Source organism: Balaenoptera borealis (assembly GCF_965194805.1).
Source record: "Balaenoptera borealis genome assembly, chromosome: 13".
NCBI classification, from domain to species: Eukaryota; Metazoa; Chordata; class Mammalia; order Artiodactyla; family Balaenopteridae; genus Balaenoptera; species Balaenoptera borealis.
This window is the reverse complement of record NC_138870.1, coordinates 106,056,930-106,078,023: the sequence shown is the minus strand read 5'-3', so window position 1 is coordinate 106,078,023 and position 21,094 is coordinate 106,056,930. Positions and strand designations below refer to the sequence as shown.

At 63.2% G+C, this 21,094-nt stretch overlaps 2 protein-coding genes across 2 annotated transcripts in view; both read right to left on the bottom strand.

The window, feature by feature from the left end:
- Nucleotides 1-714: 714 nt before the first annotated feature.
- On the bottom strand, nt 715-10,377 carry PANX2 (pannexin 2). Its single transcript, XM_082351463.1, has 3 exons — nt 9,946-10,377; nt 2,322-3,752; nt 715-1,966 (listed from the first exon to the last, which is right to left on the bottom strand). The coding sequence occupies exons 1-3, from the start codon at nt 10,169-10,171 to the stop codon at nt 1,623-1,625; spliced, it is 2,001 nt and encodes a 666-aa protein (XP_082207589.1). The 5' UTR covers nt 10,172-10,377; the 3' UTR covers nt 715-1,622.
- Nucleotides 10,378-15,410: 5,033 nt separating this feature from the next.
- LOC309609398 (RNA helicase Mov10l1-like) overlaps nt 15,411-21,094 on the bottom strand; it is a 35,129-nt gene continuing 29,445 nt past the window's right edge. The window contains exons 18-23 of the mRNA XM_082350823.1: nt 19,895-20,068; nt 17,388-17,537; nt 16,510-16,617; nt 15,816-15,953; nt 15,633-15,724; nt 15,411-15,525 (exon numbers count right to left, since the gene is read on the bottom strand). Of these exons, the coding sequence (XP_082206949.1) occupies nt 15,495-15,525; nt 15,633-15,724; nt 15,816-15,953; nt 16,510-16,617; nt 17,388-17,537; nt 19,895-20,068 (693 nt within the window). The 3' untranslated portion in view covers nt 15,411-15,494. The remainder of the gene's footprint in view (nt 15,526-15,632; nt 15,725-15,815; nt 15,954-16,509; nt 16,618-17,387; nt 17,538-19,894; nt 20,069-21,094) is intronic.

The following is a 21,094-nucleotide window of genomic DNA, read 5'->3' as shown; positions in this document are numbered from 1 at the left end:
GCCAGGCCAGTCAGGCCTCCACACGGTGCAGCAGGTGGTCCCACCCTGATCTCGGCTGAGCCCCCTTGTGATTGAGGCCCGCACCCCAGCTGCTCTAGCCCCCAGAGGTTTCTGGCCCAGCTGCCCCGCCACCTGCCTCCAACGAGCCTCTCTTCAGACCCTCGGGGTCTCCTGCTGTGGCCTACGGTGTGTGTGACTCCGCGGTGCGCGCCCGGCACCGGCCTCATCTCCACCTGCATGCTGGGCCCGGTGAGGAAAGCGGCCCCCCCCCGCGATCCCCGTGACACGAACACCTCCAGAGCACGCTAGGGGCACCCCTTCCAGGAAGCCCTCCTGAGTCCTGCCAGTTCTTGCTATTCCCCCCAAGTGTTCCTGGCAGCCCCTGCCCTCAAGCATCTGATGGGGGGGTCGGCTTCCTGGGGGGGCTCGCTCCATCTCCACTGAGTCTGTGTGAATCACCCTGTGGCCCAGTATGCACGCACGTTAGCTGGAGACCACAGTGTGTCAGCCGCGTGACGACTGTGTGTTCTCATTCAGCTGTGGATGCAGCAGGGCCCCCAGGCGACCTGGAGGGCATCGGGGCGCCTCCCACGGCCCTGCCACCCCCCGCCCCCAGCACCTCCATCCCGTGCAGGTTGGGTGGAGGCCCTGGACACAGGAGGCCTCAGCTGGACCACAGGCCTCTGGCAGGATGGACCACTCAGGACTCAGGGGTATCAGAATAATCTTTATTGATATGCTCGGTGCTACCTTGTTAATACTGTCACGTTGTCGCCGTGGCTGAGGTAATAGGGACGGCCCCGCCCAGCGCCGGCCCTGGGCTCCCACGGAAGCGTCGTGGACCCTCGGGCGGGGGGGTGCTGATGGCCTTGGAGGGGACGTGGTTATTGCGTTGGATTCCTGCCCTCGCTGGCACGCTGGCGCCCTCGCCCAGCCTCACCCCGTGCCCACTCACGCACACACTCGCACACTTACCCGCTAATGCACACACCCACTGGCACGCTGGCGCCCTCGCTCTCTCGCCCGCACGCTCCCACACACACACACAACATCCTTTGTTTTGAATGCGTCTGAAGCCTCCTGGTAATAAATATACTCGCTAGTTACAGTAATCATAGTAAAATAAAGTACAGGTTTGTCGGGATACGAGGAGAAAGTGCACGTTGACCTTTGACTGGAGGGTGGCCCCTCCCACCGAGGGCTCCCGGTCCCTGCAGGGGGCAGCCCTGAGGTGCCACCACCCCCAGCTCCCTCCTGAGTTGTCCTGCCACCGCCCGGCCCCTCACGGGCCAGCATCCCAGGCCCAAGACAAAATCAACTAAAAAAATAAATTCTTCATCTCACAGCCGAGCGCCTGATGCAGGGGAGGGGGGTGGCGGCTCTGGGCCTTTCTGGCCACGGGCCCTACAGGGGTCACGGCCAGCCCCTGGCCCAGCCAGCGCCCCGACGATGCCATCTGAGGGGCCGGGTAGGCGAGGCGCTGAGCCCCGTGGCATGCGGACAGGAGGCCGGGGTGTGGGCAGTGCCGGGCGAAGCAGAGGCCGCATCCACGGGGGGCTGGGGGCAGTGGCACACTGTGGTCATGCAGGGGGGCCTGCGACGGCCTGGGCAGCCCTGTCCCCTCAGAACTCCACAGTACTCACTACTGTCCTGGGCTCCTCAAAGGTGGCGATGAGGATCGGCTGGGGGGGAGGGATGGGGATGAGGCTGCCCACATCCGGGGGGGCTCGGGGGGCCCCGTCCTCCTCCTCCCGTGCCTCATACAGGGTGCTGATGTGCAGCAGCGGGTGGGTGGCGTTGCGGCTCAGGATGGCGAGGGGGTCAGGCTTGCCCAGGCTGGCTGGCGACAGAGGGGCCGTGGCGGGGGCGGCGGAGGGCGAGCAGACGTGAAACGGGCCCCCCGAGGGCAGCGCGGCCCGGGCTGGCTCTGCTGGGAACAGGACCTCCTTCTCGGGGAGCGGTGCATCTGCAAACAGCCCAGAGCACAGAGCCTCTGGAGGCCCCTCTCCCCACCTGCTGCCTCCCCGCTCCTCCCGCCTGGCCGGCTCGAGCTCTGAAGCTCCCGCACACAGCGGCCGGCCTGGGGGGACTCTGGCCGCCCCAGGAGCAGTGGCGCCCGTTTCCAGAAACTTCTTCAGGTGCCGAGCAACCTTACCGTGTGTCCCCGCCAGCCCTTCATCCCGTGTGCTTCACAGGGCCCTCGAGTGAGGGTCCCGCCTGTCGTCACCCTGGCAGCTGGCTCCCTTGCCCACCCCCTGCTTCCATCCGGCTGGTTCAGTCCTTAACCCCTGTCACGCCCCTCCAGCCCTGCCCATCCCTACCTGTGGTGGGTGCCACGGTCAGGCCCAGACCACACTCCTCTGCCTGGGACAGGAAGCCCCCTTCCTGGCTCCGGGAGGCCGGCAGGGCGGCAGGCATGGCCTCGGCCTTGGCCTTCTTGGTGCCCAGGATGTAGGGATGCACGTCCAGGGAGAAGTGGCGGGCATGCTTCTTGTCGGGGGGCGGGCCCGCGTCGCCCCCGCCGCCCTTGTAATGGTGCGCGGCGCGCGCGCCCGCGTCCAGCAGCGGCGCGATCAGCGTGTCGGTGGCCGTCTTGCGGCGCACGGGCTTGGGCTTCTCGGCCTTGCTGTTCTCCACGCGCATGATGGCCAGAGGCTCCTTGAAGGGCTGGGGCAGCGGGTTGCTGGTGGGGATCCACTTCATCTTCTTGCGGGGCCGCTTGACCACGGGCGGCTCAGCGTCGCCCTCGGGCTCGGCGGGGTTGGCGCTGGGGTCCACGGTCTGCACGGCCGCGTCGCGCACGGTGGGCGTGGCGTCGTGGTTGGACTGCGCAAGCGCGGCCAGCAGCTGCCGCACCACGTTGTCGTACATGAGGTCGCTCTCGTTGGTGATGAAGTCCAGCCGGTTGAGCGACTTGATGTGGTCGCGGTTCTCGTTGCAGAACATGGCCAGGATGTTGATGTCGCAGAACTGCGAGCGGCGCCACTGCCGGCGGGTCTTGATGCCCACCTTGTGCAGCTTGTCGAAGATGAAGTTGCTCTTGCGGAAGATGAAGAGGTGGACGAGGTTGACGAGGATGGTGAGGTTCATGGAGCAGAGCAGCACGATGTCCACGCCCGCCACGATGCGCTGCAGCTGCACAGACGGCAGCTTGCAGGTGACACGCACGGCCGGGCCGCCCCCCGGGGCCGCGCCCAGCGCGCAGGTGAACTCGTTCTGCTTCTGGGTGGCGTAGTAGGTGCACAGGTAGGAGATGGGCGCCACGCTGAGGAGCAGGATGAGCAGGTGCCGCGCCAGGTAGAGCTTGGCCAGGAAGTTGCTGCGGCCGCGGCGCTCCAGGTACTTCTCGAACAGGTTCTGCTCGGGGCTCTTCTCCTTCTCCGCGTTCTCGATGATCTCACGCCGCTCGCGCTCCGTGATGCCGGGCCCCTTGGATTGGATCTGCTTCTCGATCTTGGGCGCGCGGCCCTCGGCAGCCCGGTGGTAGCAGTTGTCGATCTCCTGCAGCAGGAAGTTGAGCTCGGAGGTGAGGCGCGTGGACGCCAGGAACTCCCAGCCCAGCGCGGGCACGTACATGATGGCCGCGAAGGCCAGCAGCGAGTAGGGCAGCAGCTTGTGCTCAAACAGCGACGGCCACAGGCTGGCGTCCACGCCGGGCAGCGCGTCCCGCAGCTCCGTCCAGCAGTAGCCGCGGGCGTACAGCGCCTGGTCGCGGGTGAAGTTGTGCGGCGTGTAGCAGTAAATGGGCTCCTCTGGGGGCAGAGAGGAGAGGGGGCTGGGGCGAGCCGGGCATCGGACCCCTCCCGCCTGCCCCGCGCTGAGCCCCATTCTGCACACCTCAGCGTGGTGGCGTGGGTCTCACCCCGGGTACCCCGCCCCTCACGTACTGCAGTCAGCTGTGGCACAGACAGAGGTGGGTTGGGGGTGGAGGGTACAGCCGTGCCCACCACGCCTTGGGGGGCCTACCTGCACTTGGAACCTCAGGCCCCCCTCCGAGTGCCATAACGTCCTCATGTGCACACAGGGACGAGTCCCAGAGAGGGCGGCACAGGCCACACCACTCAGCCGGGGCTTCTCTTCCAGTGGCACAGCTGGACCAGCCCCCAGCCTGGCACTGCCCCGGGCTCCATCTTGAGAAGGGCAGGAGGTCAGGTCCTACCTACCCAGAGGCAGTTACGGTGGCACAACTAAAGAACAACAAAAGTGGCCCTGCCTGCCCTTGAGAGTTGAGGAGTGTCCCCCCAAGACCCACTGTCCTGGGAAGGGCAGGCCTGGGGTCCCTGGACACTGTCCTGGGAAGGGCAGGCCTGGGGTCCCTGGACACTGTCCTGGGGAAGGGCAGGCCTGGGGTCCCTGGACACTGTCCTGGGGAAGGGCAGGCCTGGGGTCCCTGGACACTGTCCTGGGGAAGGGCAGGCCTGGGGTCCCTGGACACTGTCCTGGGGAAGGGCAGGCCTGGGGTCCCTGGACACTGTCCTGGGGAAGGGCAGGCCTGGGGTCCCTGGACACTGTCCTGGGGAAGGGCAGGCCTGGGGTCCCTGGACACTGTCCTGGGAAGGGCAGCCACCCTGGGGATCCGACAGGGAGGATTCACCACCCAGCCCGCCATGTCACGCAGGAAAAACGGTCGTCACTGAGCTGTCTGCCCCCAGGTGAGGAGAGGCACAAATCAACAGCGGAGAATGTGGGACGCTGTCCCCCCCTTCCCTGCCCTCCAGCTGGGCCTCCCGGTAAACGCTTCTCAGAGGGGAGAGCTTGGCCGGCTCGGAGCCGTCCTCAGGGCAGGGCGTCACCGTTCACGGCCCCTGAAGGCCGGGCCACTCGGCCGTCAGGCCAGGCTCCAGTCCTTGTCACCACAGACCGGGCGCGTGTGCCCTCTTGCCAGTGGCAGAGCCCGGGCCCCCCGCCCAGAGGGCAGCGTCCCACTGACAAGAGGTCAGTGCCCCCAGCCCGACCACAGCTAGCATACGTGCCAGCCCGCCCTAGCCTGGACCCTCCCTCGCAGCCCCCAGGGCGAGTCCGCTGAGTCTCCCTCTGCTCCAGCGTAAGCCCCTCACCCCACGAGGCTTGACATCAGGAAGCAGCGGGGACCAACGCACCTGTCTTCTCTGTCTATCTGTCTGTGCAGGCCCCTCCCAAGGCCTGCCCCACATTAAGCCCGGCCTTTGAGGCCGGGAGAGGCAGATGGTCACTGCTGGTGCCCCGGCTACACATCTGGGCACGGAGACCCCACAAGTGCCTTCGGTCCCAGCGCACGGAGGTCATCTGGCCTCTTACATACATACGCAGAGCCCCAGCCATTGCCCCCAGCGTGACAGCCCCGCACCATCCTGAGGGTTGAGGGGGACTTGAGGTGGGCCTCAGGATCGCCGGAGTGGGGCCCACAGCTCGTTCCAGGTGGTGTGGTCCAACGGCCATGGCAGCAGGACCTGGGGCTCCACGTGGCAGGCACTGGGGAGTCACGGAGGGCCTGGGAGCAGGAGTGACGGGCGGGTGAGCTTTGCTCGGCTGTGGTGGCGAGGCCAGGGGCTCCATGAGGAAGCTGTGCCATGGGCACACGAGGGATGGGGCTGGGTCAGGAAACGCTGGTACCCACAGCCCAAGGCCCCTGACGAGGACACAGATTTGGGGCCTAGTGGTGAGTTGGGCTCAGAGAACATGGAAAAGGCACAGGATCCCCCCTCGTGGTTGAGAAGATAGCATTTTATTCACTTGCTTTTTGTCCTCACAGCCAACTCCAGGCCAAGGAAGGGCAGACACTCTTCTCTGGGGGAAAAGGACGCCAGGGAGAGGTCCCCGGGACCCCCAGGCCCCTGGTCCAGGCCCCAGGGGAACTGGGAGGGTGCCGCGGCTCTGGGGCACGGAGGGGGCCTGTCCCCTGGCCGTGAGTGCTGCAGGCACAGGGGAGCTGGGTCACCCGTGGATGGAAGCAGGGCCCCCATGGGTCCCCACGTCCTCTCACATCTGCCACTGCCCCCTGGCTGCTGGGAGGGGAGGAGGGATGAGCCCTGGCTCGGGAGAGGCCCAGCTCCAGGGCCCCTCGGGCTCTACACCGGGGTCTCTGTCTTTCCCTGACCTGCAAAGCAGGTCCAACAGCCCAGGAGAGACCGGGTGTGTCATGCAGGTGCCTCAGGACACACGTGTGCAGTGACCCTGGCCCGGAAGAGCTGTGGCCGCATGTCCTGACTTGAGCTGCAGGGGCCTGGGTGCTGGGCCGGACTCTGGTTGGGGGTGGGGGCGACCGTTGAGCCAAGGGCCCTGGGCACCGGGCGCTCAAACACTGCGGTGCCAGCATGGGTGTCCGACGGGGACATGCAGACCCAGCCAGCTCACCCAGGACACCTTTCCTGAGGATGGCACTGTGGACTCTGGACCCGAGCACCCCTGGCTATGCCCCGAGAGGACACCGGGGCCAGGGTCCTCGCAGGCCCGGGTGCTCCCAGAGATCCCGTCGTGGAGCGCGCAGGGCTGACTGCGGTGCCGTGGAGAACATCGAGCCAGAGCAACAGCCAGGGCTTGCGAGGCCGCTTCGGGGAAGAAGCCGTGCGTGCGATTCCGAATTCGCTGCAATTCCGGGGCTGCTCCCGGTCCCCAGGCCAAGCCCAGCCCTCGACAGCGTCCCCTCCCAGCCCGAGCGCCCTAGTTCCCTTGGAGACCCTGCCTGACTGGGGGTAGAAGAGGCACACCCGTTACAGGCATCTCGGAGATGTCGAGGGTTTGGTTCCAGACGCCAGCGATAAAGCGAAGATCACAATGAAGCAAGTCACACAAATTCTTTTCTTTCCCAGTGCGTATAAAAATAATGTTTATACTATACTGTAGTCTATGTCTACATGCTGTATGTATGTCTAAAAACCAATGTACATACCTTAATTAAAAATACTTTATTGCTAAAAAATGCCACCCATCATCTGAGCCTTCAGCGAGTCGCAATCTTTTCGCAATAGTAACATCAAAGATCACTGCTCACAGGTCACCGTAACAAATGTATTAATAAGGAAAAAGTTTGAAATATTGTGAGAATTACCAAAATGTGGCACAGAGACACGAACTGAGCAAATGCTGTTGGAAAAATGGCGCCAGGAGACCTGCTCGTCGCAGGGTTGTCACAAACCTTCAAATCGTGAGAAACGCAATATCTGCTAAGCACAACAAAACGAGGTCTGCCTGTGTTTGGCTATTTTAGGAAAAAGCAGCTGTTGGTCCCCTCTTCCCAGGGCCCACATAACATCTGGAGAAACCGGTAACCCTTCAAGGCCCCGCTCCCCCGCCATCCTCTCTTTTGGCCGTGCGCCTGGCTGGCCCTCCGTCCGCCACTGAACGGGTCTGCACAGTGCGGGTGTCTGTGGCGCCACGGGGGCCTTCCCGCCACCTGCCACCCTCCAGCCTGGGGATGCGCACAGGCCCCGGTGTTCAGGGAGGTCCCCGCCTGGCTGGCTCCTCACCATGAGCCCAACGGCCAGCATGTGCTTGCCCACGTGTCACCAACAGGCAGACACGTCGGACCCCCATCCCCCGCGCCAGGGCACCAGGTGAGGATCTGGGTGCTGGGTGGGCTGGTGGGGGTGAGCGCCGGGTCCCCTCGAGCCGAGCCGGGCTCCAGTGGATGGGACGTGGATCCTTCCAGCAGTGGCAGGACATACCCACACCCCTGGGCTCGGAACCTGAAGGTGGATGGTGACCCAGTGCTGAGGGGACGGCTCGGGTGTGCTCCTGTCTGGGGGCGGGGGATGCAGCTGGAGGGGCCTCCAGCACCCCTTGAGGGTCAGAGCTTCTGACCTCACTTCCTCTTGCCCCCCTTTGGTCCACTGCAGTGGTCCCCTACTGTCCTCAGATCTGGAGAAGGGACCCGGGGACGATTCTCAGCTCTGTGAGGAACGCCAGGTAGACGGACCCTGATCCAGGAGAGCAGGAGACGCAGCCACCACTGCCCCGAAACGCGGGGGGTGCAAGGGGACCGCGCGGCCTCAGTCACTCAGCAGCGGGAGAGCTCGTGAAGCCACTGCCACCCCCCATTTGCTCTGTGACCTGGAACAGGACTACCACGGGGCAGACCCGGGCCCCGCGCGCCAGACACGCTCCACCGGGTGGGTTTTGGGTCGCGGGATGCTGGGCCGCAGGACCGGCACCCGCCTGCCCTGGCTCAGAAGGCCTGCCTCGCCCTCGCTAAGGAGGCACCGGGCCCCTCCTGACCAGCATCGGGCCCAGGCGTGTCCCCAGACACACGCAGGTGGGTGTGAAAGGGCAGGTGGCACAGGGAGGCCAAGGGTACCGCCAGGAGCAGAGATGAAGGACTCGGGGAGACCCAGAAGCCCAGCCTGGCTGGATGTAGAGGTGCTGAGGCCCCCCGACGTGGGGGGAGCTGGTTCACAGCAGAGTCTCAAGGTGGTGGCCCTGTCCCAGGAGGTCGCCTGAGGGCGTCTGAGTCCTGAGCCTGCCCCACCGTGTGCATCTCGAGTGGTAGGATTGTTCCCCCCAAAGATGTTCTAGCCCCAAGCCCTGGTACCTGTGAATGTGACCTTGTTTGGAAAGAGTCTTTGCAGATGTGATCAAGTTGAGATGAGTCACGCTGGATCAAGGGAGCCCCGATCCAATGACCGGTGTCCTCATAAGAGGAGGGAAATTTAGACAGACACCCAAGAGGAGGTGTGAAAACGCAGGCAGAGATCAGGTGATGCGGCCACAATGAAGCCAAAGAAGGCCCAGGACTGCGGAGCCCCCAGAACTGGAGAGGCAAGGAGGGACCCTCCCTGGGGCTTCGGGAGCATGGCCTGCCCACGTCTGGATTTTGGACTTTGGACCTCCGCACTGTGAGACAATAAGGCTCTAGTGTTTGGAGTCACACGTTTGTGCCAACCTGTCAAGGCTGCCCCAGGAGACACCTGTGCACAGCCTGACTTCCCCCCCAGGCTCCTGGGGAGCGTGCTGACCCCGGGAGTGGCCCCACCCGGGGGTGGGACGAGGCAGCCTGGACAACGTCCACCCTCAGGTCACAGGGACCCCTAACGGGTGAGTCCTTTGTGCAAGGAAGTCTGTCCACGTCCCTCAGGGGAGAGTCGCCCTCTCTGCCACGGGCTGGTGGGCTGCGGAGGGGCCTCCCTGGACATCTGGGCCCTGAGACCGCTTGCCAGCCAGACCCTGCGTGGGGGGCCGTTTCCCGTCTCCAGCCGCCCACCCACCTGCCTCGTGTGGACCCTTGGGCCCCGGGAGCCCACTCCTCCTCCTTCCTGCCTCACCTGGGGTCACCTCTCGTTAGGAGGCCCTCAGGTGCTGCCCAAGTGCGCTGAATCTACTCAGGACCACGTCTGTTGACGGGAGCTTCAACCTCTCATCACGTCCACGCTGCCGTGGTCACTGCCCTTGTCCGGTTTCTTCTTCTACCCGCACCAGCCTCACAGGGGCTGGGCCTGCTGCTCCTCCAGGCCCTGCCTGGCCTGGGGGGCCTCTGCCCAAGACCTGCCCAGCCTCCCGGTGCCCCCCCAACCAACCGACCAGAATCTGCCCACTTCTCAGGGTCTTCATCCCACCACCCGCCCCAGGACCCTGCCCAGAGGCCGTGCTTTGGTGTCCGCTGTCCCCATCACCTGTAACTTCCTTTCTTGGTCCCCACCTGGCCACTCCTCCTTCCCTCAGACCCTGCCCACTCCCCCTTCTGGTCGCCCCTCTTCCACGCCAGACCCCACGTCTCCTTGATGCCTGGGACCGCCGGGTCCGCCCGGTGTGAGCCAACGGAAGGTAAATTCAATACATCGGAAGAGAGGGGTCAGGGAAGCAGCCCCAGCGACCGGCGACACATGCACGGTTGGGGGAGTGTTGAGGGTCTGCGGGGAGACCCCGGGGCACCGCCCACACTGCCGGCCCCAGTGGGGAGGCCCGCGGCGGCTGGCGCAGCGAGGGTGGCCCGAGAGGGCACGCGTCCCTCCCGCCGCGCGCCTCCGGCCTCACCTGCGAAGTTCTTGGTGAAGACCAGGGTGACCAGCAGGATGGGGACGAGCACGGTGCCGATGGTGACCACGCGATCGAACGGCAGCTCCAGCTTGAGCTGCAGCAGCAGCGCGGCCAGGGCGCCCGCCTTGTCTTCCTGCGCGCCGGGCAGGATCAGCTCGCGCAGCTTCTCGCCGGCCAGCAGCGCCGTCGCCATGTCCGCAGACGGCTCCAGGAGGTGGTGCATGGGGGGCGCGGGGGGCCCAGGGCGCGGGGCCCGCGCTGGGGGCGGGTGGCGCTCCGCCGCCGCCCCCCGGGGCAGGGGTCGGGCCGCCCGGGCCGGCGCGGGCTGCGGGGGGCGCAGGGGCCGCCGCCCCCGCCTCGGCTGCAGCCCCGGCGTGGCCCCGGCGCGTCTTTCCGGCGGGGGCGGCGGCGGGACCCCCCCCCGCCCCGAGCGGCGGGCGGCGGCTGCGGTCCCGCCGCGGGGAGGGGGCTGTTTACCTGCGGCGACGCGCGGCGTGGCTCCGCCCCCCGCCCCGCCCCCCCACCCCTCCGCACGCAGATGCGGCGCCAGCGATGACTTGGCAAAAAATATTTAAATTAAATAAAATGAATGAACAATGGTTCTTCCTCTTCCTCAGGGCGGGGAGGAGGGGCAGGCCGAGTGGGGGGCTCTCCTCCCCCGAGGCGCGGGCGTGGCTGCACGCGGTGGAGATGCGGCGGGGCCGGCCGCGTCCTGGGCCCCCGTCCTCCAGCCCCGCGTCCGGGAGCCGCCCCGCGGAGAGCGGTTCCTCGCCCGCCTCCCGCACCCGCTCTCCGCTCTCTACCGAAGCCTGGCCGCCACCGTGGGCGCTGAGGCTCCCACCCACCCGGGCTGCTGCGGACACAGACGGGGGACTGCCACCCCCCACGCGGGGCGTCTCCTCACGGCCTCTGCACTGCAGCCGTCGCCCCGGTGCCCTCCCCCCGCCCCCCCCACCCACCCCGCGTCGCCTCCACGCGGTCCCGCGGCCTCTCTAGCCCTGCACCTCCTCCCCATCACCCCATCCGTTTGCCTTGGTCAATGGCATTCTCCCGGTCGGCCTGTGCCCGCATCTTCCTGACCCTTACCCCCTCCACTCCGACACCCTCGTGCCCACCCTCAGGCACCACCCCTCTCGCACCCTCCTGGGTTCGGTCTCTGGCGCAGAGCCCAGCTGCCACCTTCATGCCGATTGCCTGCCAGACTCGCTGTTTCACTTCTTATTCTTTCATAAAAGGTCCCCATCCTACTGTAATAGGATATACACGTGCTCTTTATAAAATATTTAGCATAGTTGGGAGTTTCAACTTCACTCAATAATTCATCCAACTATGTCTTAAGCACCCATATTTGCAGGCCTTGGGTCACTGCTGTGAGCTAATTTCCCACCCCCTGTCAGGGGGGCTCAGAGAGGGGGGATGTCCTCTACAAGCCTGAGCGTCACACTTTTTTTTTTTTTTTAAATATTTATTTATTTAGGCTGCGCTGGGTCTTAGTTGCAGCATGCACGCGGAATCCAGTTCCCCACCAGGGATGGAACCCGGGCCTCCTGCATTGGGAGCGTGGACTCTTAGCCACTGGACCACCAGGGAAGTCCGGGGGTCGCTGTGCTTTTGAAGACTCACCAGTGTTTCTGAGCGACGCCCACCCGTTCTACCTGTGTACTGCTCACTGAGGGAGTCGGAATGCTTCCATCCCCAACAACCCAGACACCTCCAGTCAGGGGCTGGCCTCTCCCCTGCAGCAGCACGTTTCCGTGATCCCACATGCCGATGGAGGTCCCCCACATTCTCCTTTTCCCTTATTTAATGGCTTAGGTATTCATGGCCTTTCCTTTTCCGTATACGTTTTGGAGGATGGGGAAGGTGGAAGTCTGCGCTGCCTTAGGCTGTTCCATCGGTGAACAGGGCACATCCCTCCATTACATCTTCTGTGCCTCCTGTAATAGAATCATTATTTCTCTGTAACGTCTTGTTGGTTCTTCAGGTTACTTCCTAGACACCCTGTAATAGCTCCGCTGTAAACAGCCGCCACTTTCTGTGGTGTATTTCAGTTGGTTAGTCCGGTTAGGAGAAAAACCGCTGGTCTCCGTGTGCTCTCAGAATTGGCAGGTGGCAGAGTTGCCACTGGAGCACAGCGGGTGTGCGGTGGATGCTGGCAGGACGAGCGCATGGCGCCCACAGGACGGAGGGCGCAGCCGGGGCTGGCGGCCCTGCACCCCTACCCCCACGTTACGGCAGCCCCTCCGACGCTGTCCTCATCCCAGAAAGGGGCCTGGGTGGGGAGGTGACACCTGGTTAGGGGCTCCGATCCCGCAGAGGCTCCGAGCTCCGCCCTCCCTGCCCCCTGGGCAGGGGTGGACAGCAGGGGCTGCGCCGGCCCTCACCCCCGGCCGGCCCAGACTGGGTGGCTACTCTCCCCAAATCCTGTCTCTGGGGCAGGATGGCATTAGGGGGGCAGCCTGCCCTTCCTCGTGCTGATCCACTGACATGTGGCTTTTGACACATGGAAGGACTTTGGAAGGTTGAGGGACATTACTACAGCAAAACCTTCATTCTCATCTCTATTTAGGTGACGTTTTATCAGCTCGCATATCAATGAAGACGAAAAATAGGAAAAAGCCTAACGCTGAACCCTGTCTTATTACTTGGGCGAACCCCAAGTAATGTTCGCCCTTGAAGATGGGCTGCTCATTAACTGACGCATTTCCAATTCTACTTCGACGTTCAGTTACGAAAATTCGCCATGTCTGTGCCTCTTGTTGATCGAGTACATACCTAACGATTCTGAGAACACAGGAAGTTCTTGTTCCCAGGTCTGGCCGCATGGTCTCACAGATTAGGACAAACGACCCCCTCGATGTACTCCAGGTATTTGTCTGGGAGCAGCCGAGGGTGCTGGATAGGACAGGCCATGGCACAACACGGCGGAGGGTCATCTCACCCCACACTTGGACAGCAGGTGGGCTGGGAGCTCTGCCCCACCGGCCCCCTCACTCTGGAGACTGGAGCCACCGCCCTGGGGTCCCCAGGCACCTGGCGGAGGAAGTGGAGCTGGTAAGCTGGTCCACTCGAGCCCTGTGGCACTTCTGTTGGCCCTTCGTGGGCCAGAGCTCTCAGCCAGCCCTGCAGGGCTGGGTGGGGAGGCAGGTCACAGCCCACCGTGTGCCCGGGAGAACAGACCCTCTGTGACGCCATAACTTTCAACCCAGCACATTCCGCACTGGGGTGCCGTTCTGTGGGAAGGAGGAAAAACATGATGTTTACAGCTGTGAAAGGACAGCTTGCTGGGGTTCTTTTTAAGTGGACGAGGGCGAGCGTCAAATTGCAATGGCATTTTGAATCTGTCGGAGATGCTGAAAAGGCTGCTGGGACTGTTCTACTTTAAAATGATAACATTTACAAGACGCTGGGCATGAGCAGCTTTAAAGAGTGAAAAGCTTGGATGACTTACGAACGAGGGGCGGGACACACAATTTCCAAGTTTCATTTAGGGGATCTCTGTGTAGCCACACCTACCCACGGTGCGCTTTTTTTTTTTGGCTGCCTTGGGTCTTTGTTGCTTTCTCTAGTTGTGGCGGGCGGGGGCTACTCTTTGTTGCAGTGCGTGGGCTTCTCATTGTGGTAGCTTCTCTTGTTGTGGAGCACGGGCTCTAGGCACGCAGGCTTCAGGAGTTGGGGCACGTGGGCTCAGTAGTTGTGGCGCACGGGCTCTAGATCACAGGCTCAGTAACTGTGGCGCATGGGATTAGTTGCTCCGTGGCTCGTGCGATCTTCCTGGACCAGGGCTCGAACCCGTGTCCCCTGCATTGGCAGGCGGGTTCCTAACCACTGCGCCACCAGGGAAGCCCCTGTGGCGCCTCTTACCTCTGCTCCACAGGGTGTCCATGCTGGTCTAGGTGGCTCGGCCTCCCACAGACTCTGACCCTTGGCGGGCAGGCACCGTGTGCTTCTGCCCACAGGCAGCAGAGGTCCCTGCTTGGGCACCGGACCCCATCCCCATCCAAAGGTCACATGGGGGCTCCTGCCTGTTCTGGCCCAGCCAGGCTGTGCAGCGCCCTCCTGCCCTTGGCACACAGGTGTGCCCTGAGTACTGCCACCCCAGACACACCTCTGGGTCCCTGCTGAGATGTTCCCTGGCCCGCTCAGCCCCTTACTGCCCCTTACTGAGATACCCGCCCAGCCCCTTACTGCCTGCAGCTCCTGCCCTGGCACGTGGTGGTGACCAAATCCCGCCACTTGCCACCAAGGATGGAGGGTGGGACCAGCCACGTGTACTCAGCCAACACTGGCTCCCCCCCGGAATTTCTAGGTCTCCACTGTCACCGGTTGGTGTCAGAGGCCCGGCCCCCAAGACCCTGCTCTGGAGAAGGTGGCATGGCAAAGCAGAGTGGGCTGGACTGGGACCTGGTCACGGAGAAGACCAAGGGGGCAGAGCCAGGTGGCAAGCGGGCAGGAGATGCAGACCGAGGGGGTTCAGCGGGACCCTGACTTCCACTCAGACTCTGCCAGGTGGGGCTCGAGGCTGCTCAGAGTGACCTGGCAACTGTCCTGGCAGCCCACGCACGCGGCCAAGGCCAGAACCTTCTCGTGTCCTGACAAGCTACTGGCTCTGTTTCTGAACCCAGCCCTTCCCCCACCAACTGACCCACAGCAGCCACTTGTGGTGTGTCCGCAGTTAGGAGAGCCCAACCCCAGGCCTGGGGGCCCCAGTGGGCTCCGGGCTGAGCCCCCGGGGCCTCGACTCCCCCACCTGTGAGCCAGGAGACGGCGTTCCCAGCGCTCACAGCTGTCGGCAAAGGGACAGGGCCCTGAGGAGCAGGGCTGGGGGCAGCCAGTCATGGCGGGTGCTAGGGTCCTGGGGTGGCCTTGGGACCCCTGGTGCGGACACTGTCTGCCCTGTCCCTCCCGCCACGCCCTCCACCTCTGCAGCACCCACGGGAAGGTCTCTGTGGCCCTGCCTGTGACCTCCAAAGACTCGGATACAGGCCCCGCCCAGCTGCAGCAGGATGCAGGCGGGGGAGGATGCTGACCCCCACCCCTGCCCTGCCGGCCCAGCCCTGGGCAAAGACCCCCAGAGCCCCCAGGCTTCACACAGCTGGTGTGCGAAGTGAACGTGGCTCAAGGGCCTGGAGGCCATGTGAAAGCCTGACCGCCACCCCCAACACTGGACGCGGAGGCCACGCAAGTGTCCCACTCAAGCGTTTATTTCGGTGACAGCTGCAGGGACTGCCCAGGGGTGGGCACAGGCTGCGTGCGGAGCTGACCGCAGCGAGAGCAGACGTCCCACCAGGGGCCCCAGGCCCGTGGCCATGGCTGGAAACTAGGCAGGCCGCAGCCCAGATGGCGTCCCTCGGGGCGTGGAACGCGGCCTCTGGCCACCGCTTCTCAGCAGGGGCTCTGCTGGGCAGAGAGGGGCGGCCGCACACCCGGCCATGGCAGCAGACTTGGAAATGCGGGGTCCAGTGAGTGGGGCTCCCCGTGACAGCTCAGGCTCGCGCTCAGGGACCACCGCGGGGGGCTGGCAGCCCCCTCTTCCCAGGGTGGTCTTACGAGGGGCACTGAGGTTTGCTCATTAAGCTGTGAAAGGAAGGAGGCGCTGACCCCAAATGTCATCCCAGGACCGGGTGGAGGGTGGCCGCAGCCCAGGGGCAGGGCCCGCAGGGGCAGGAGACGGCAGTGCTCACTTCTGCAGGGGCTGCAGCTCGGGCGGCAGGTTGCATCCCGTGTAAACCCCATTCGCGATGCTGTACTCCAGCAAAGCCCCGAAACACGGATCCTGATGACACACAAAGGGGTGGGGCTTGTACCTGACAGCCATCCCGCTGCCCCACTGGGCCCCTCTCCCTGAGCCCTGGGCCGCAGCTCACCCTGACAAGAACATGAGGATTTCCCACCACAATCAGCAAGGCTTTGGGTCTGGTGATTGCAACATTAAATCTTTTTGAGTTGGACAAGAATCCCAAAAAATATCTATCATCTTCAAATATGTCTTCATTTGACCGCACCTCAGAAACACAGAGATGGATAAAAATAGTGTTTAAAATTTTTCGGTGTGGAAACTCAATATATAAAAGCATTTAAAAACGTTAAACATCAGTATGACTCCATCTGTGGTCAAAGAAGAGAAAGACAGTGGGCAAGGAGCAGGCCTCACCGCGTTCTGTCTACACCCAAGGGGATACTCCAAACACCAAGGGGTGACCTCCGGGTGTGGGGTTTGAGGCAACGCTGCTTTTCCTCCTACCTGAACTCCCCAACCTGCCTGCAGTTAACATGCACTGTTCATAAAGGGAATTTTAAAGAGAAGAACAGACTTCCGAGAGCCGAGCCACCCTTCCCGGCCCGCAGGCTCCTTGCCAATCCCGCCCCTTCCACATCCCAGCCTTCCTTCTCCAACATTTAACTACTTCTTCCTGGGTTTCTGTACTTCTTCGTTTTGTTTTGTCAAGAAGAACACCCTACAGTTAACTGCTCGAGGTGGCGGCCCAAGGCCCCTCCTGCCCCCGGGAGGCCCCGCACGGCAGCCAGCCTGGCGTGGGCCCCTGGGACAGGGGTACCTACAGTTGAGATGATGATAGCCAGATACTCTTGCCCTTGAAACTCCTCCACGGATCCAACCTTTACATCCATCAGATCAACATTTCGCAAAAGAATTCTGATTTTCTCCACCTTTGAACGAGATGAGATCAAAGATAAAATTTCACACATCTGACCATTCTTTACATCGTACAGCGTAAGCTGAACGTTAACCACTGAGCACCCGTGGCCTTTCAACCCCTGATCTCGGTTCATCAACTCGAAGCTGCTCACAGCACAAACCCCGATCTCAGGTGGGGTGTACGGGGCCGGGGCAGCACCCCCCAGGAGCAGGGCTTTGCATCAAGAGGTGAGGACTCCCTGTTCTGAGAGTGGGGGCGGGGCCAGAGCGCCCCCTGGGGTTGGCGGGGAGAGAGCGCCCATCCAGGGGATCCCACCCCCGGGGCCTGAGTGGTTATGACAGGAACCAGGCTGTGTGGCCACAACAGGAAGGCCAGGAGGAAGAGGACGGGGGGACGGTCCTGAAGGGGGGAGCAGCTGATGAGCTGAGCAAGACTGGGGGTGTGTGAAGATCTCCAGAGGGTGCTAGTGAAGGAGAAGCAACTTGAAATTGTGAAAAGGAACATATAGTACTTGGACAAAAGCTCAGCTCCTGCCAGCACAAGAGGCTGGAGGGCGGGGACCAGAGGCGGCTCCCTCAGCACCCAGGGGATGGGCCTTCTCACACCCAGAGACCGCATGCGCGCCGAGGTGAGGTCACCACGTGTCCCCAGCCCCCGCCCCCCACCCCACCCCACCCCACCCCACCCCACAGATGCAGAGAGCGCCGTGTCCACCTTCCTTCCTCAGACCCCCGAGGAAGGCAGGAAGGCGCAGAGGAGCTGGCTGGAGCAGACCCACACCTGCTTCCGGTAAGGCGTGATCACGCCGATGTCGCCAGCGGACACCGGGCTGGAGATGCTTCTGGCCAGCAGGCAGCAGTAGCGCATGACCTGGACGGCCTCGGCAGGGCTGAACCACGACGGGCTTCGCCCCTCTCGAGCTTCGTCGCCCTGCGTTAGCAGGAAGACAAGAGAATGGCACGTCCGTCACAAAACGTCCTTTTCTCGACAGGAGTTTGTGAAGGACCTATGAATTAGGGGAGACGTCAGGGTGGTGACTCAGCAGAGACAGAGAAGCCCTGCTCTCGTGCAGACTTGTGTTCCAGCAGGACAGACGGACGCTCAGCAGTAAGGACTCGTCCTGGATGCACAGATGCCCGGGGAGGAGGGTTGGCTGGGCGTGTCTGTGAACTGGGACCCCACCCCCTGCCAAAATGCCCCTGCGTCCTGGCGAGAGCAGACCTCGTGGACTGGGGGAGGCGGCCGGCTGGCTGATACCTATTTGGCCACAAATTTTTAATAGCAGAATTTACAGGCCCTTGTTCTTGGTCAGAACCTAATAAAATTAGAAGTAAAATATAGGTCACCCAAACAATCTTAACCACGTGGAAATATACTTCTTTAGAACTCCTGGGTCAAAAAGGAAAATAAAGTCACAAGCACCTCGACGGACACGAAGACACACGTGGAAGGGCAGAGCTGGGAGGGCGCGGCCACCCGAGCCCCTGTGAGGAGGACACGGAGCACAGGGGCCAAGCGTCCATCTCACGGGAATTACAACAAACGAAGCAAAGATGAGCAAGTCAGCGAGGGGAAGGGGTCAAGAGAAAGCTGAAATTCATGAAGCAGAAAACAGGTGAAGATAAAGTCCAAAGCTGGTCTTCCAAGTAGACCAAAGGCCGGTGCCTCTCCTGGAAGGGGCCAGACGGTCAGAACCCGAGGCTTGGCTGCAGCCCTGCCGTCTGGGCGCAGGCTCCCAGCTCCCGGCCGCACTTCCTTTAGGACAAGACCCCAGTGGCCTTGGGCCCGGCCCCCCTTGGGCGCTCCTGGGGCTCAGCTGCCCCCTCGACTGGGCCCCTCTGCGAGATGCCCTGGGCTGGGGACAGAGCAGTGAGGCAGATGGGGGTCCTTCTGGAGCTCTGGGGGAGGGGCTGACAAGGGGAGCATATAGGTGACACCTGGAGGTCTCATTCCAGGGACAGAGTGCCCTGCGGGGGAGCGAGGGCCCTGGCAGTGCCGCAGCCTTGTCACCCGGACGGCAGTGCCCTTTTGCTCCAACGGTGGGAGTGGAGCCCGCCGTTCCCCGCGAGCCGGCCCGAGGCCTCACCTCATTTCTTCTGGGGGCCCAGAATGGAGCCAGTACCCGGTCAGGCCCCCGAGAAACACCCACTAAATAAGGTGACCTTTCTGGACTCTGTTCTTCTCACACCGAGCACCTCCATCTCCACAGCTCCATGGTAGGTTATCCAGTGGATCTGGAGTCTCCATTTCCTTCTACACAACGTTTTTGCACATTTGCCACTCCCTTCTACACCCAGTTTTTGTCGCGAATGAGCCTACTGTGACCCTTACGTAGTTCGCAGGAAACACATGGGTTGCTGTGGGCAGAGCTGACCTCTCCTCAAGGCTGTCCCTCCACCGGGAGCGTGGGTGCTCTCGGGCGGACCTCCCCTCCTTGGCTGACTGCTCTGCTGCCCCTGAAACCTGGGACGCCTTCGAGCAGAGGCTGGGGGAGCGGCATTCCTGGAGGGGCCTCGTGCCTAGCGACCACGCTGGTCTCCCCACAGAGCCCCCTCTTCCTCCAACTTGCCTCCATCCAGAGGATGGACACCCCAAGCCCCACCTGGACACACGAGCCCACCGCTGACAGAGCGGGCCAAGCTAAAGGTCGAGGGGCCAAGCACTGTTCCCGGGAAGGCAGGCTGCTGAGAGGACGGGCAGACACCGCTCCAGCCCCAATTCTGCAGGAGAGTTTGGCGGGGGAGGGGGTCACGCCAAACCTGGCTTCTGGTTCTAACCACCAAACTCCCAGTACAAACTCCCTGGTTTTAGTGAGCGCTACCGGGCATCTAACACCTCCCTCTGGGGACCCCCCGACCCAGTGAGGCCTGCGGGAGGGCAGGCTCTGTCCCCAGGATCGGTCCTCCCACTCGACACCACCGAATCACAGGGGGAAGGGGTGGGGCGGCGGCCGGAGCTTCCTCAGGTCTGCTCACCTCCCAGCCCCCGACCAACCCTGTCAACTCCCTCAGGATGCCCCCCTTCGATGCCCACCTCGGGCCAGCCCCCTCCGGGGCCTGCTGTGCCGTCACCCGAGTGCCAAGGGGCTGGTCCTGCGGGGGCAGAGCCCCCTCCTCACTGGCTTCTCTCCCCCGGGACCAGCAGGGAGCAAGCCCACCACAAGCTCTCAGGAGATGCTGGGTTAATGACGCCGGGTTAAGGACCAGATTCAACATGGTAACCAGGACACGTGTAACCGTGGGTAGCACTGAGGGGTCGCCCTCCTGCCGAGCCTGGCCCACACCCACCCTCACTCCGTGGAAGATGAGAGGGAAGTCCTTCCTGAGTAACTTCTCCCAGCCCAGCAAGGAGGTCACCACCCTGGGGTCTGCGCAGACTTCCAGCTCTCGGTGGTAGAACAGTCTGGACGGTAGGGCCAGCAGAGCTGAGTGGGACCTGTAGTTCTTCACGAGCTTCGTCACCTGCAGGTAGGAAGCAGGGGCAGGTCCAGGGCCAGAGCCAGCACGTGCACCCGACGTGCCTCCAGGGGAAAGGTGCCTGGTCACCTCGAGTCACACCCGGGTGGCCCTGCCCGTGATGCCCACCCCCGTCACCTCCGCAGGACTTGGAAGCGCTCTTGGCACCTCCACCTCGGACGACTGGGCTCTGACAGAGAAGAACAGGAGAGAAAGTGTCCCTGTGCGGGGCTGCAGGCTGTCTGCAAGCTGCACCCTGATTCCCTGTGTCGCGACCCCGGCCGTTAGAGCAGCCCTGGGCCCCGAGGCAGGACGGCTACCCACAGCCAGCCCCCCGAGGCGCCGTGGGACGAAGCCCCAGGACGGGGAGCAAGGACAACTTTGCTTCCTGCCGCCAACTGGCTGGGAAGTTCATCCTAGTCTTTCCTTTTTCCTGGGGTGAGAAGGCCAGAGGCCCGGGACTCTCCTGCTGACAAACTTCCACTCAGTCACCAAGACGGGTCCAGCCTCTGAGACACTGATCGAAACCCCAAACCCGACTCGGCAGCGCGGCTCCTCCCTGGGCCGGGCTGGGCCGGGCCCCGCGGTGCTGGCCTGGACACCTGCCCGCCGCCCCATCCGCCCTGTGCCCACGTGCCCTCCCTGTTCTCCAGGGGCAAAGGGCCCGGGGCTGACAACCTGGAACGCGGAATAGGCCCCAGGCAGTTGCCCTGACCATCTGCCCACCATCACCGCACCTGGCTTGCTGTTTAAAGTCCAGAGGGGAACCTCTCCTTGTCTCTGTACTGGGAGAGCCCAGAGGATAATGTTATTGGCTCACCTCAACAGGGGACCCCATGGACACAAAGCTCCCGAGCTCCAGGGTGCTAGGGGCTCCTGAAATGCAGACCCTGAGGCCCATCCCTCTGTGTCATCAGAGGTCGGCTGAGAATCCAGGAACTGGCACTTTCACCAGTACGTCGGGAGACCGGAGACACGCTGCCTTCTCTTCCAGGTAAACTTCCAGAGCTCCCTCCCGTTTCCCACAGTGAC

What these genes read in the sequence shown, in the direction of transcription:
- PANX2 (XM_082351463.1), bottom strand. Translation starts at nt 10,171, where the DNA reads ATGCACCACCTCCTGGAGCCGTCTGCGGACATGGCGACGGCGCTGCTG. An exon ending in CTTCACCAAGAACTTCGCAG is followed by an intron (nt 3,753 to 9,945) that starts GTGAGGCCGGAG and finishes CTCTGCCCCCAG; the next exon opens with AGGAGCCCATTTACTGCTAC. An exon ending in GACCGTGGCACCCACCACAG is followed by an intron (nt 1,967 to 2,321) that starts GTAGGGATGGGC and finishes GGCTGTTTGCAG; the next exon opens with ATGCACCGCTCCCCGAGAAG.